At 37.6% G+C, this 13,295-nt stretch overlaps 1 protein-coding gene across 1 annotated transcript in view; it reads left to right on the top strand.

The window, feature by feature from the left end:
- Positions 1-334: 334 nt before the first annotated feature.
- CFAP36 (cilia and flagella associated protein 36) overlaps positions 335-13,295 on the top strand; it is a 32,675-nt gene continuing 19,714 nt past the window's right edge. The window contains exons 1-4 of the mRNA XM_036873970.1: positions 335-648; positions 3,484-3,548; positions 4,164-4,265; positions 11,229-11,343. Of these exons, the coding sequence (XP_036729865.1) occupies positions 534-648; positions 3,484-3,548; positions 4,164-4,265; positions 11,229-11,343 (397 nt within the window). The 5' untranslated portion in view covers positions 335-533. The remainder of the gene's footprint in view (positions 649-3,483; positions 3,549-4,163; positions 4,266-11,228; positions 11,344-13,295) is intronic.

Raw genomic sequence — 13,295 nt, 5'->3', positions numbered from 1 at the left:
TCTGGGCCAGCGGGTCTGAAAATGGTCGGGACTGAGTGGTGGGGATACAACCGTGAACTGAAGCCTTTAAAATTTTCAGTCAGAGTCCAGGTGAGTTCGCCCTTCACAGCGCCATTTCTAAACCTTGGTCCCACGCATTTATCTAGAGGGAGCGCTGAGATTCTTTCCAGGATTTCCAGCCAATGGCTACACTTCTGCTCTTTGCCCCAGCAGCTCCGGGCCAATGGGCGGAAGGCTACCTTTCGACACAATACTGTTCCTTTCCAGCCAATCGGAAGAGTTCTTCAAATACCTCTCTCTAAGACGCGCTAGCTCCGCGGAAGCTGGTTTCACTTCCGGGCGGCTTCTAGGGGCGGCTACGCGTGTTGCCATAGCGACCGTTTTAAGTTAACTGGTTTGTAGCTTTCATCCAGGTGACTGCGAGACTGCGGGAGCAACTTGTCTTCCCGTTTCCTCTCGGCTCCCTGCGGCCGCAAGGCCTTCCGGGCTCCGGGGGTCTGGCCTAGGCTTCCGCGGCGGCCCTCGGGGGCGGAATGGCTGCGGAAGAAGAGGACGAGGTGGAATGGGTGGTGGAGAGCATCGCAGGGTTTCTGCGGGGCCCGGACTGGTCCATTCCCATCTTGGACTTTGTGGAGCAGAAATGTGAAGGTAAAATTCAGATCCCGAATCGTCAATCCTTTCTCACCTCTCTCACGCCAGCAGCCTCTCCACAAACTGCCTTTCATCTCCCCGGTCTCCACTCCTGTCTGCCAGGTTTAGAGCTGGTTTTTAGGATGTGTTGCTGTCACTGCGCCCGTCCTTTCCTTCACGGAAATGAAAACGAGGACCGAGATACCTTTCCCCCTGGGCCCAAGCACACATCCGAAAAACATCAGACTTTATAATCCTATGTTGGGTCTCTCACCCCATCCTGCACCTTTCTGCCCTGGGCAGGTGCACTGTTTGTGTGGGTTTCTTCAACAACTTCCCCAGTGACTTGGGAGGGGAGACGTCAGTTTGCTTCTGAGTTCCTTCTGATCCCAACAGTTGACCGAAAAGTGGGTGGGCGAGGGGTGTGTGATTACTCCAGCAGGCCCAGAGCCGGTGATCTCGGTGGCCTGTATTCCCTTTTTTGAGTTCTCTGAGTCTCGGTTATACCAAAAATGGAGGGTATCTTACAACAAATGAGTTATGTAACCGTGTCAGAACATTTCCTGTGAGGAAAGGGTACCTCCAGGTTCTGATCAGTTCACGCTTTGGAGTTCTGCATTCAGTTCTTAGAGACAAATTGGAGCCCATTCATGGAAAAGGAACCAGAAACGATGTCATATGAATAATTACAGGCTGTTGTCGCAGTTGTTTAGCCGGCCAAGACTTCAAGGGTAGTCATATCCATTAATTGTTTGAACATCTGTCTTATGTTGGAGGGATTAGACTTGTTTTTGTAAGGTTCAGTGAGATAGAGCTAGGGTCAGTGGGTACAAGCTAGAGGGGAACAAATTTCTGTGAAGGAAGTGCTTCATAACAGAGAGTATCCCAGATAAATTAGCCTGCCTCATGAGGTAATGAGCTCCCCAGCCACTAGCAGTGTTTGAAGGAATCTGACAACAACTTAAGGAGTTATTATAGAGGGGAATTCAACTATCAAATGGTTGGTTATCCTGGATGATCTTTTAAGAGTCCTTTCAGCCCTAAGATTCCATGAAGCCAGTAAAGAGGAAATTTACTCTGACCACTGAATCTTTTCATTACATTCTCATTGCCATGAGCAAAATTCAAATAGTATTTATTAAGTATTGTTCTTACCGGTAATTTTTAAAATAAGTTCAAAATAACTTTTATTTCTGCTCTTTTTAAGAATTTAAAATGCTATTATGAGACTGATGAAGCATGTGGTGGTATTCTGACCTCCTTTAGGAGAAGAAGGAAATTATGTCACCTTTTGATTCCATTTACCCTACTGAATGAAACTAAATGCTGAAATGGAAAAAAAAAAAAAAAAAAAAGCATCGTTCTTTTTATCCCCAGATGTCAAAAGTGGCTGCATCTCAGTTGTAACACACCTGATTGTGTAATTTTACAGGGAAACAGTAATCCTCAACCTTATAAACATGTAATGTAGTAATTTGGCTTCAAAATTAACTGAAAACAGCTTTAGTAGCTGCTATATTGCATGTATGCCCAGTGTTATATAGAGCAGGTGCCAGGAGAAATGGAAGTAACATCCCAGTGACACTTGAAATAATAATGTTTATGTTTTGCTGACTTTGGGTTGTCAATGTGCTATTCATCACCTCAGATAATTTAAAAATTAGTTTTGTACTACTCTGTAATATCAGCCTTTATTTCAAAATTTATTGAGTGTCGTTCAGCCAGAAACTGAGGGTAGAAAGATGATTAAAACAAATCCTTGTGCTTGAGAAGTTTGCAATTTGGTGGGGAAGACAAGCAGGTAAATGGAATTTAAATGTAAAGTGGCAGGTGTTATAATAAGGGTAGGCACATGGTGCTGTGTATTGTAAGAGTTCAGAGGAAGGAATCTAACTAGCCTAGGAGTTGGGAGTGGGTAGCAGATCATGGAAAATGTGCCACTTGCAATATTTTGGAGAATGGTTGGGAGAAGGAGGGCCGGGTAAAGGCAAAGAGATCTAAGGGCTTGAGCAAAGGCATGGGGCTTTTTTGTCTTTTTGTGTTACATTTGTCAGTATTCCAAGTAATTGTGTATTGTTAAGAGTGCAAAGTTTGGTTTTTGGAGTGGTGGGAGTTGAGATTTGGGATCCAGTCTTGGAGGGTTTTGTCTGGTCTTCTAAGTATTTTAGACTTATTCTCTAGGCAATGAGCAGTAATTGAAGAGTTTTAAATAGAAAATTACAGAAGTTAGTTTTGCATTTTAGAAAGATCATTTGGGGGGAATATTATAAAAAGGGGGTTTATTGTTTACAATTCATGAGTTTGTCTTCTTTCCTTAATCACATTGTAGCTTCTTGAGGGAATATATATCTTTCTAATCTACATTGTTTCACACATATGATCATTCAGTAAACATTTGTTTTTATTTATTTTTATTTCATTATTGATTTATATGTAATAAAAAAGTCCTAGTAACTTTCAGTAAAATTTGGATCAGCAAAGTTCCAGTATGATAAAATAATCTGGAACCTGTTGTAAAAGGAATTATTTAAAAACTATCAACAATAATGTTCCATTTAAAGTTTATAAAGAAATTGTTGCCTTATATTATTGATTGAAAAGTAGCAAATTAGTGTTCATCTTCCATATGAAGTAGATTTTAAGTAGGAAAAAAAACTTGTTTGCAACTAACACTATACACACACACACACACGCATATATACATCTTTTTTTAATCCCAAGAATTTAAAGCAGAAGAGCTGGTTTATAAGACTGAGAGTTCTATTTGTAAGACAACTAGAGTGGACTTTGATATTTGCATTAATGAAATGACTTGTTTTTTTACACTATGCAATATTTTTCTTTTAAATTTAGTTTTTGATGATGAAGAAGAAAGCAAATTGACCTATACGGAGATTCATCAGGAGTACAAAGAACTAGTGAGTATATTTTTACCTGATTTTAAATGTAATTCGAATAATATTAATTCAAGATGTTCTGAATTTTAAAAATGGATTTTTCCATTAAAATTCTTTAATTAAAAAATTCCAATCTACCCTAATAGTACTACCAGTTGCATTAGACTCCAAGGGTTCTCTGTGCATCTCAATCCTTATGACTCTAGAATGTAAGAAATAGATTTAGGACAACTATTTTAAGGGATCTTGCATCCGGTATTTAAATTTTATTCTTATTCTTCTGCTGATACATCCAGGGGAGTGTTAATTATTAATTTAGCCATGTTGTCTTGAGATTTTAAGAAATAGCTCTGGGTAGCAGAAGAGTTATACCGCATCAAACTTCATAATCCTGACTTCAGTGATTTCTGGGAGAGTAAATAAAATTTCTTTTGATTCTCTGCAAAAATTTTCACTTTTTTGTTGTTTGTTTTTTCGGTGAAAGACATTGTCACTGCCATATAATATAATTTTATGTAGATTAATAATTGCAAACAAGCATTTGATTATACTTTTCTAAACTCAATGTAAAATTTGGAATTTGGAATTTTTCTATGTAAATTACAAAAAGAAAAAAATTAAACTTTCTATTTTTAGGTTGAAAAGCTGTTAGAAAGTTACCTTAAAGAAATTGGAATTAATGAAGATCAATTTCAAGAAGCATGCACTTCTCCTCTTGCGAAGACCCATACATCACAGGTTTTTTTTTTGTTTTATTCTGCTAATATATAATTTTAACAAAAATGCTCAGATTTCACTTAAATTTGCTATGTTTGGTTGTCAAAGTATAATATTCTAGACATTGTAAGAGTGAAAAGCCAATTTATCACATATGGGTTCTTTTTTATAACAACCTTGAGAAATGATAATTTGAGGCATAATGAACTCATGCTATTAAAAAGGAACTTTCTGAACTCAGAACTATACTAGATCACAGGCTTTATGCAAACTACTGTTTTATTTATATAGATCTCTGACAATTTTGCAGTTGCCCGGTTTCTAATCTTAGCAGATACATAGTACACAGTTCCTGGGCTTCCTTCTCTTAGAACTAATTTTATTGTCTCATTAGTTCTGCAGTGCTGGATTGAAGTAGGTCTTATGTATATTTATAACTAATATTTACTGACGGCTCATGCTATCTGCGGTTTTTTTTGTTTTTTTTTTAAACATTTTTCATTTTCACCAAGGTCTTTATTTATTCTTGGCTGCATTGGGTCTTCGTTGCTGCGTGCAGGCTTTCTCTAGTTGCGGTGAGCGGGAGCTGCTCTTCATTGTGGTGTGTGGGCTTCTTATTGTGGTGGCTTCTCTTGTTGTGGAGCATGGGCTGTAGGCATGCAGGCTTCAGTAGTTGTGGCATGCAGGCTCAGTAGTTGTGGCTCGCGGGCTCTAGAGCACAGGCTCAGTAGTTGTGGCACATGGGCTTAGCTGCTCTGCGGCATGTAGGATCTTCCCAGACCAGGGATCGAACCCGTGTCCCCTGCATTGGCAGGCGGATTCTTAACCACTGCGCCACCAGGGAAGTCCCTAGCTGCTGTGTGAAGCAATTGGCATGTATTATCTCATTGAATCTTCCTGACAATCCTTAAGAAATTGGTACTATTTTACTTCCATTTAGAAATGAGAAAACTAATGCACAGATATATTAAGGAACTAGTGCAAAGTCCACAGCCAAGTAACAAAGCCAGGATACCAGCCCAGGCACTCCAAGTGAGAGCCCTTGTTCAGAGACTGAGTATAGGGATGTGTTACTACCAAATATAGTTTACCAAATAAACTATAATTCCATATAGTTTAGTGAGGATTGTCTATGATGTGACCTGAAATTATTATTTTCAACCTTCTGCTGCTGTCGTTCTCCAACACATTACATACTCTAGTAGTTCTGGCCACTTGCTCTTGTAAGCATCCATGTGCCTGGCTTTGCTCATGGTAGCCCCTTAACCTGGAATGTTGAGCTCCCACCTCCTCCTCCCTCCATCCTTTCCTCAGCCAGAGGAATCCATCTCATCGTCAGGGTGTGCTGAAATGCAACTTTCCTGGTCCCTCTAGTCAGACTAGCACTCATTCTGCCTCACTGAGCACTTTCACATTTTCAATTCAATTCGACTGCCTTGAATGATAGTTTCTTACACATCTGTTTGCCTTGAAGAATTTATTGAAAATTATTAACTAGTATTTAAATTTAAGACATTGGTATTTGTTTTTATTTTCCTTGTTTTTCAGGAATATTTTCTGCTTTGGTTAATATTTGTCAGCCTCTTAATTAAATTATTATGAATGAATATGAATTACTTTGTGAAAAAAGATGTTCATAGTAATAGTAGTCACATCCATCTTTTGTTTTCATTGTCTGGATAACTTTAAATTATTTTTGAATGAAGATGTTCAGAATTTTAAAATACTGTTTTCAGATCAATAGTAACACATCCTTCTCTTTTGCTCAGTTATACAACACCTTTTGATTTGGAGTTGATTTGTAGTACCGCCTTGTTGTGTACAAGGAGGCAAGCCTTTTGACACAGACAGACCTGGATTTGAGTCCCAGATCTTTTGTTTATTTTCATTTACCACGGGCAAAGTTGTTTTACAGTTTTCCTTTCTTATCCATTCTGATTCTCAGTTTCTATATCTATAAAATAGGGATAGTATCTACTTTGAAAGGTTTTTGTGAAATTTGAGTGAAAATGTTCATAAATGTTCATAAAGCATTTAGCACAATACCTGACACATATAAGGTGGTCTATAAATGGATGCACCTCTTAATTAATGGTAGCTTTTTTGGTGGTTGATTAGCAGGGTGCTAATTAGGCCAGGGTCATGTGTTCAATCCCCATGTGGACTAGTTAGCTTTATTCTCTTCTGGAGCAAACTCTTAGCCCCAGATACTGAAGGCAACATGATTGAATCAGCACAAGGCCATCACTGTTAATCAGAAAAACAGCCCAAAGCATGCTATTTACTGCTTTGCAGCAATAATCTAATCTTTGTAAATAAAGGTCAGAATGCTGATTCCATTATGCTAATATAGGGTGCCTAAGAATGAATTCAAGAAGCCAATTGCTTGCCTAGAGTAGTTTAGGAGGTACTTTTCATTTTGTTTTGGTCTGTTTGGTTTGATTTTGATTTTTTAAAACAGCTGCAGCTCCCCTCTCATTGATTGTACTTCTAAAGCTGACTTGCAAAATTCTTTTCACCTGGTTTGGACATCGTTAGCCCTAGACCACTGGTCCTGGCATACTCTTTGTGTATTAAAATCAGCAGTAGTAAAGAGTGCATCAGATGAAGACCTCTAGTTTAAAAACAACAACAACAACTACCATATCTTCTTTCTTTTCTTGCTTTCTTTTCCTCCCTCCCTCCTTTCTTTCTTCCTTCCTTCTTTCCTTTCTTTTCTTTCTTTCTTTCTTTCTTTCTTTCTTTCTTTTTCTTTCTTTCTTTCTTTTTCTTTTTCCTTCTTTCTTTCTTTCTTTCTTTCTCTCTTTCTTTCCTTCTTTCTTTCTTTCTTTCTTTCTCTCTTTCTTTCTTTCTCCCTCTCTCTTTCTTTCTTTCTTTCTTTCTCTCTTTCTTTCTTTCTTTCTTTCTCTTTCTTCTCTCTCTCTCTTTCTCTCTTTTTTCAAGTATCTTATCTGAGGGAATTTTTCATATGCACGTTCAAATACAGGTAAATGCTGCTCTGAATCTTTCAGGGAAGGGTAGTGGGAAAATAGCATAGAAATTGATTAAGTTAAAAATAGAAGAGATAGTGGACTTCATAGTTATACTTTTTTTCCCCCTTAATCCTTTGAATCAGTAGAAAGGCTTTCACATCAGTTCTATAGGCTATGCTATTGAACTTCTGCTAATAAATATTTAATCACTATTCTTTGGAGAAATAATATGAATCTATAACTTTTCTTCAAAATTTTATCTTTTTTGTATAGAATTGCTATAGTTTTTTCTTTAAAAGTTTGGTAGAATTCACCAGTGAACCCAGCTGGACATGGTGCTTTTTGTTTTGGAAGGTTACTAATTATTGATTCCATTTCTTTAATAGATATAGACTTATTCAGATTGTCTATTTCTTCTTGTTTGAGTTTTAGCAGGTTGTGTTTTTCAAAGACTTGATCCATTTCATCTGGGTTATCAAATTTGTGATCATAGAGATGTTCATAAAATTTCTTTATTACCCTTTTAGTGTCCATGGGATCTGCAGTGGTGTCACCTTTTTCATTTCTGATATTAGTAATTTATGCCTTCTTCTTCTTTTTTTTTTTTTTTAATTTAACCTGGCCAGAGGTTTCTCAGTTTTATTTATGTTTTTAAAGAATCAACTTTTAATTTTGTTGATTTTCTCTATTGATTTTCTATTTTTCAATTTCATTGATTTCTTCTCTAATTTCTATTATTTCTTTTCTTAATGCTTACTTTGGATTTAATTTGCACTTTTTGTAGTTCCTAAGGTGGAAGCTTTGATTATTGATGTTAGATATTTCTTCTTTTATAATATATGCTTCAATGCTTTAAACTTCCCTCTAAGCACTACTTTTGCTACACCCCACAAATTTTGATAAGTTATATTTTCATTTTCATTTAGTTAGAAATATTTTTAAAAGTTCTCTTAAAACTGCTTCTTTGATCCATGTGCTATTTGAAAGTGTGTTGCTTAATCTCCAAGTGTTTTAGGTTTTTCTAGCTGTTGTTCTGTTACTGCTTTCTAGTTTAATTCCATTGTGGTCCTAGAGTATCCTCTGTATGACGCCTATGCTTTTAAATTTATTAAGATGTGTTTTATGGCCTGTAATGTTGTCTATTTTGGTGAATGTTCCATGTGAACTTGAAAAGAATATGTGTTTTTCTGTTGTTGGAGAGATGTCAATTTGATCCAGTTGACTGAAGGTGCTGTTTGGTTCAACTATGTCCTTATTGATTTTCTGCCTGCTGAATCTGTCCATTACTGAAGTCTCCAACTATAGTAATGAATTCATTTGTTTCTCCCTGTGGTTCTGTCTATTAATGGAGCAGCATAAATGCATGAAACCACTTGTACCTTTCAAAACTATGCTATGATTAACTCCAAGCAGAGATATAGGGTAACTTTAGGCTAAGTATGAACATGTTTGGATGTTTTTAATACTCACTTAAGTCAGATTTTTAAAGACTCAATGTTCATATTTTTGTCAATGTGCTTTTCGCAAACATAGATAACGTCACATTTGCTTTATCTCATAGTCTTCTTTCAAAGTAGTTTGACATTTCAATTAATTTAAAGGATACTTAAGATTGTTGTTGTTTTTAAACCACTTGCTAGCTTTTTGGAGTAACTCTTGTATTTAGTTTCTCTAATTGCCCTTGTTGGAAGCTCTTAGGAGACGGGTGATCCATTTCCCTGGACCAGCAGAGACCAATTGCTGTCAAGTTGTTAGGTTTAGCACACGGGCCAGAACAATTACTTTTATAGGAGTTTTTAGTTTAAGAAGTTCTTCCTTACGCTGTTCAATTTTAACACCCAGCCAGAAAGTTATTACTATATCTCCTTCATTCTCAAATGGAAATTTTCTACCATAGTGTCTCTGAAATGAGAATGCATTTTATAATTGATGGCATGTTATAATTTAATTGGCAGGGTTTTTTCCTTTTCTTATTGATACACGAAAGAATGGTTTATTTTGTCAATCTATGGAGTCTTAGAATTGACAAAATACTGTATTACTATTATTGTTATTATTATAATACTAATTTGCAGATGAAGAAACTGATGCCCAGAAGCCTAAATGATACGTCCAGAGTCATGCAGCTGGCATATGGTTAAGCTGGAAGTAGCCTTTGATATCAAGGGCTCATTTTTTGCCCCCATTGTATCAATAGTTCTCAAACTTTAATGTTATAAGAATTATCTGGGGAGATACATGGGTACCCATTGTCCAGAAGTTTAGATTAATTATGTGTAGGGTAGGGCTCAGGAATATGCATTTAATAATCCCTCTTTCCCGCATTTCTTAGATGGCTTAACAACACTGTTTGAGAAGCCCTGCATTACAACTTTAAGGATCAGCTCAAATACTGACTTGCTGATAGCTCTAGTTGACACATTGCCTTCAAGTGTTTGTTGATGAGGATTGAGTACTTGATATTACTAATAAGAAGTCTAAGAAGGCCAGAACAATGTTACATGGTGGTGTAACCCCATAAGGGAGCCCTGGCAGACCAGACATAACTACTCTATTCCAGAGGCTGGCTGCAGTTGTCTTTAATACTGATCACTGGGCTGCAACTTTTTTTTTTGTTTTATTTTTAAGATTTTTTTTTTCATGTGGACCACTTTTAAAGTCTTATTGAATTCGTTACAATATTGCTTCTGTTTTATGTTTTGGTTTTTTGGCCGCCAGGCATGTGGGATCTTAGCTACCCGACCAGGGATCCAACCCGCAACCCCTGCAGTGGAAGGTGAGGTCTTGACCAGTGGACCGCCAGGGAAGTCCCTGGGCTGCAACTTTCAGTTAAACATAGATGAAACCTATTTATCATCCCCTGCCCTGGGCCTTTTGAACAGTATATGTGAATTTAAAGGAAAAGAAACTTTCCGTCTTTTTTTCCTGCAGTTGACTCCTTATAAATGTCACAGAGAGCTGCTTTCACACTTTATTATTTTGTTTTGCTGTACTGCTTTTGTCTAGGATGTGAGCTGGTTGCTGCAGGAAAGACTCCTTCCTCTTTGTTTAGAGCTCTTTGATGGAGCATTTGTTGACGTGTATCTTTGACATTATTGCTGCTGCCTACCTGGTGAACAGTAGCACACCCTCGGTTACCTCTGCATGATTCCTGTGCTCAGCTTTTCCATGAATGTCATGTAAAGCTTGAAATAAAATTTGAGTAAGATGAATAATATCTGAGTGTTTTCTTTTGGGTTTTCATGCATTTCAAATCTTATTCTACTTCTTACTGATTAGCTTGGGAATTTGTTTGCTTTTCGATATAACAATAGTTCTCTGTAGCTAAGAGAGTGTTAATTTGGGTACTCTAGGGTAGATACCTTTATTGTTTTTTCTTAATTTATTACACTTCTGTTTCATCCAGAAAAAGATTTCTTATCATAATTTCTAACTCTATTTCTTCCATGAAACTTTCTGCCTATAGGACTACTACAGTTGTGTTCTCACATTACTCCTACCACATTATGCTTATTTTCCAGACTTCATTTTTCTTTTTTGGCATTTACTCTTATTTAATTTGGTAATTTTATTAATTCAAGGATTATTTTGTATTTACTGATTTATCACCAAAGAGTAAATTTCAGGTTGACAGAGCCTAAACCAAATAGATATCATCATTTTGGCTGAAAAACAGATCTGGATACTGCAGTGGTAACTTTAAAAAAGTAAGCCCGATTCCGGTGTTGTTTTTCCGAGTTGCTCAGCACTGGCTCATTTGGAAAATGTATCACTGTCTGCCTTAGCTTCCTGGAGGGTGGGGATGGAGGGGTTGGGAGAGTCAGCCTCTTGAGAACCTACTTTAAAGGCTTTTAGAATAAAATCTTAAAATTGTCCTTTTGAGTCATCTAGTCATAAATAACAATGCAGCATTCTTGAATTAATGCACCTTTTGCAGTGGAAATGATTTGAGTGTTTGGGAAATAGTTTTAAAACTTGAATCTTCGTTTAACTTCCTGACTTTTTTCCACAGGCCATTTTGCAACCTGTATTGGCAGCAGAAGATTTTACTATCTTTAAAGCAATGATGGTCCAGAAAAACATTGAAATGCAGCTGCAAGCCATTCGAATAATTCAAGAGAGAAATGGTAAAAGATTGAATTTAGAAATCTAAGTGCCAAATGCATTGTTTTTGGTGGCAGTTTTAACTAATATGGTCTTGATGTAGCTGCCTTGTATAAATTTATTTCAAGTTTGAAAGTCTCTGGCTGACTTAAGAGATACAGGAGTGCAAACTTCCTGATCACTGAGTGGTTGACATCTCAAAGAAAGCAGACCAGTATTTGATTTAATGTTTTAGGTTTCAGAGAGCTTGATTTTTCTGCCCAGCCACTGCATTTGTGAAATTCAGCATTTTTGAGTGGTCACAGTTACAGCTACTGTCGAGAGAAGGTGACTCCTCTTCTTCTGGCTTTATAGGAGACAGTGGTTCTCAAGCTTCAGGGAACAATGAGAAGCAGTTGGAGGGCTTGTTGAAACACATGTGGCTGTCTCCCCGTTTCTGATTCAGTAGGTCTGGGGTAGGGCCTAATACTTTGCATTTTTAACAAGTTCGTAGCTGATGCTAAAGCTGCTGGTCCTGGGCCCGCACTGAGAGCTACTGTTCTAGGGCAATGGGCAGATAGGATTGCGCCACCATCAGGTGGAAGAAAAAGCAGAACTCAAAGCCCTGGTAACTGCCTTTAGCTTTATCTTTTCCTTAACTCTCTGCCTAAACTCATGTTCTTTCTAGCTCTTCCTGCTTTTCTTCCCTTCCTGTGCACTTGAACTATATTTGACATCTTGACTCAGAACATCAGAGTTTCTAACCATACTTCGTGTTTTTGTACTATGTGCTTTTCACCCGAGGTGCTTATCTCAGTTTCCCATTTCTGACTCTGATGACCTTAACCTGTGTATTCCTTTGCTTAATAGATTGCCACTGATATTCCTTACCATGCCAAACTCTAATGGTTTGGCATCAGGGCCTTTTCTTTGCTTGTTTCTTGAAGATATGGGAGCTATAGTTTAGTTGTACTGTTTGCTTTTAAGGGTCTGGAGCATGCAACAATAGGGCTTCTGTTGTTACAGGGCAAACATTAGAATGTTGCAGGGCCTTTGTTGTGGGTTCTACTCTCATATGTCTGATATGCATAAAGGCTATATCCTTTAGAGCCAACCACCATCAAAACTATTCCCTAAAATCCTAAAATTCATTTCACAGCAGGTAAGACAGCTGTTGTCTGTGGTTTGGAGATAGCACCACCCTAACCCTGAACGATGCATGACACTGTGCTGTTGCTTTGGTGTAAATAAGTTTGGGAAACAGTCTCTTTTTGTTTGTTTCTCTACCATGGTTAGCTTCATAAAATCCTTTTCTCTTGTGTTTTCCTGCAGCTATGCTTTATTCTGACCTATGGGATAATTTGAATAATTATTTCATGTTATTTAAAATTATTTTGGGGGGATCAGTTTTGATAAAAGAAATAGTGAACTTGATATTGGTACTCTATAGTTTTCAATTTAACCAGAAACATTTAGATTTTAAAGAGAACAGGTACACATAGCTTGTATCAGCTGGGTGCCTCAGGCTGCCATTAGTAGAATACCTCAGTGAGAATGGCCTAAGCAATAGGAAATTGTCATCTCAATTAAACAAGAAGTCCAGAGGAAGGGAGGGAAGAAAGACAGGTCCAGGGTTGGTTAATTTGGTGGCTCAGTGATGTTATTAAGGACTCTGACACGTTTCCTCTTTATACTCTGCCATTCTCAGGATCTTCTCTCATGATTGCACTCTGGCTGCATCGAATGCAGACTTAATATCTCATGAAGAAAAGGAATGTTTCTTCCTGTACATCTTTTTTTGCTAGCAAGACAACACTTTCATGGAAGCCCCCTAGGAGTTTTCCCCTTAGGTCCTATTGGTCAGGATTGGGGTGACATGCCTTTCTAAACCCTCTGGCAGGGGGAATGAGACCATTGCAATTGGCTTAAATCGTGAGTCACTTTTGTGGGGTGGGGTAGGGCCCTGCCTCTATGTACTTGGCTGCCTGGTAACTGC

Source organism: Balaenoptera musculus, chromosome 13 (assembly GCF_009873245.2).
Source record: "Balaenoptera musculus isolate JJ_BM4_2016_0621 chromosome 13, mBalMus1.pri.v3, whole genome shotgun sequence".
Classification (NCBI taxonomy): Eukaryota; Metazoa; Chordata; class Mammalia; order Artiodactyla; family Balaenopteridae; genus Balaenoptera; species Balaenoptera musculus.
Note: the sequence above shows the minus strand (reverse complement) of the source record. Positions and strands in the feature narration are given on the sequence as shown.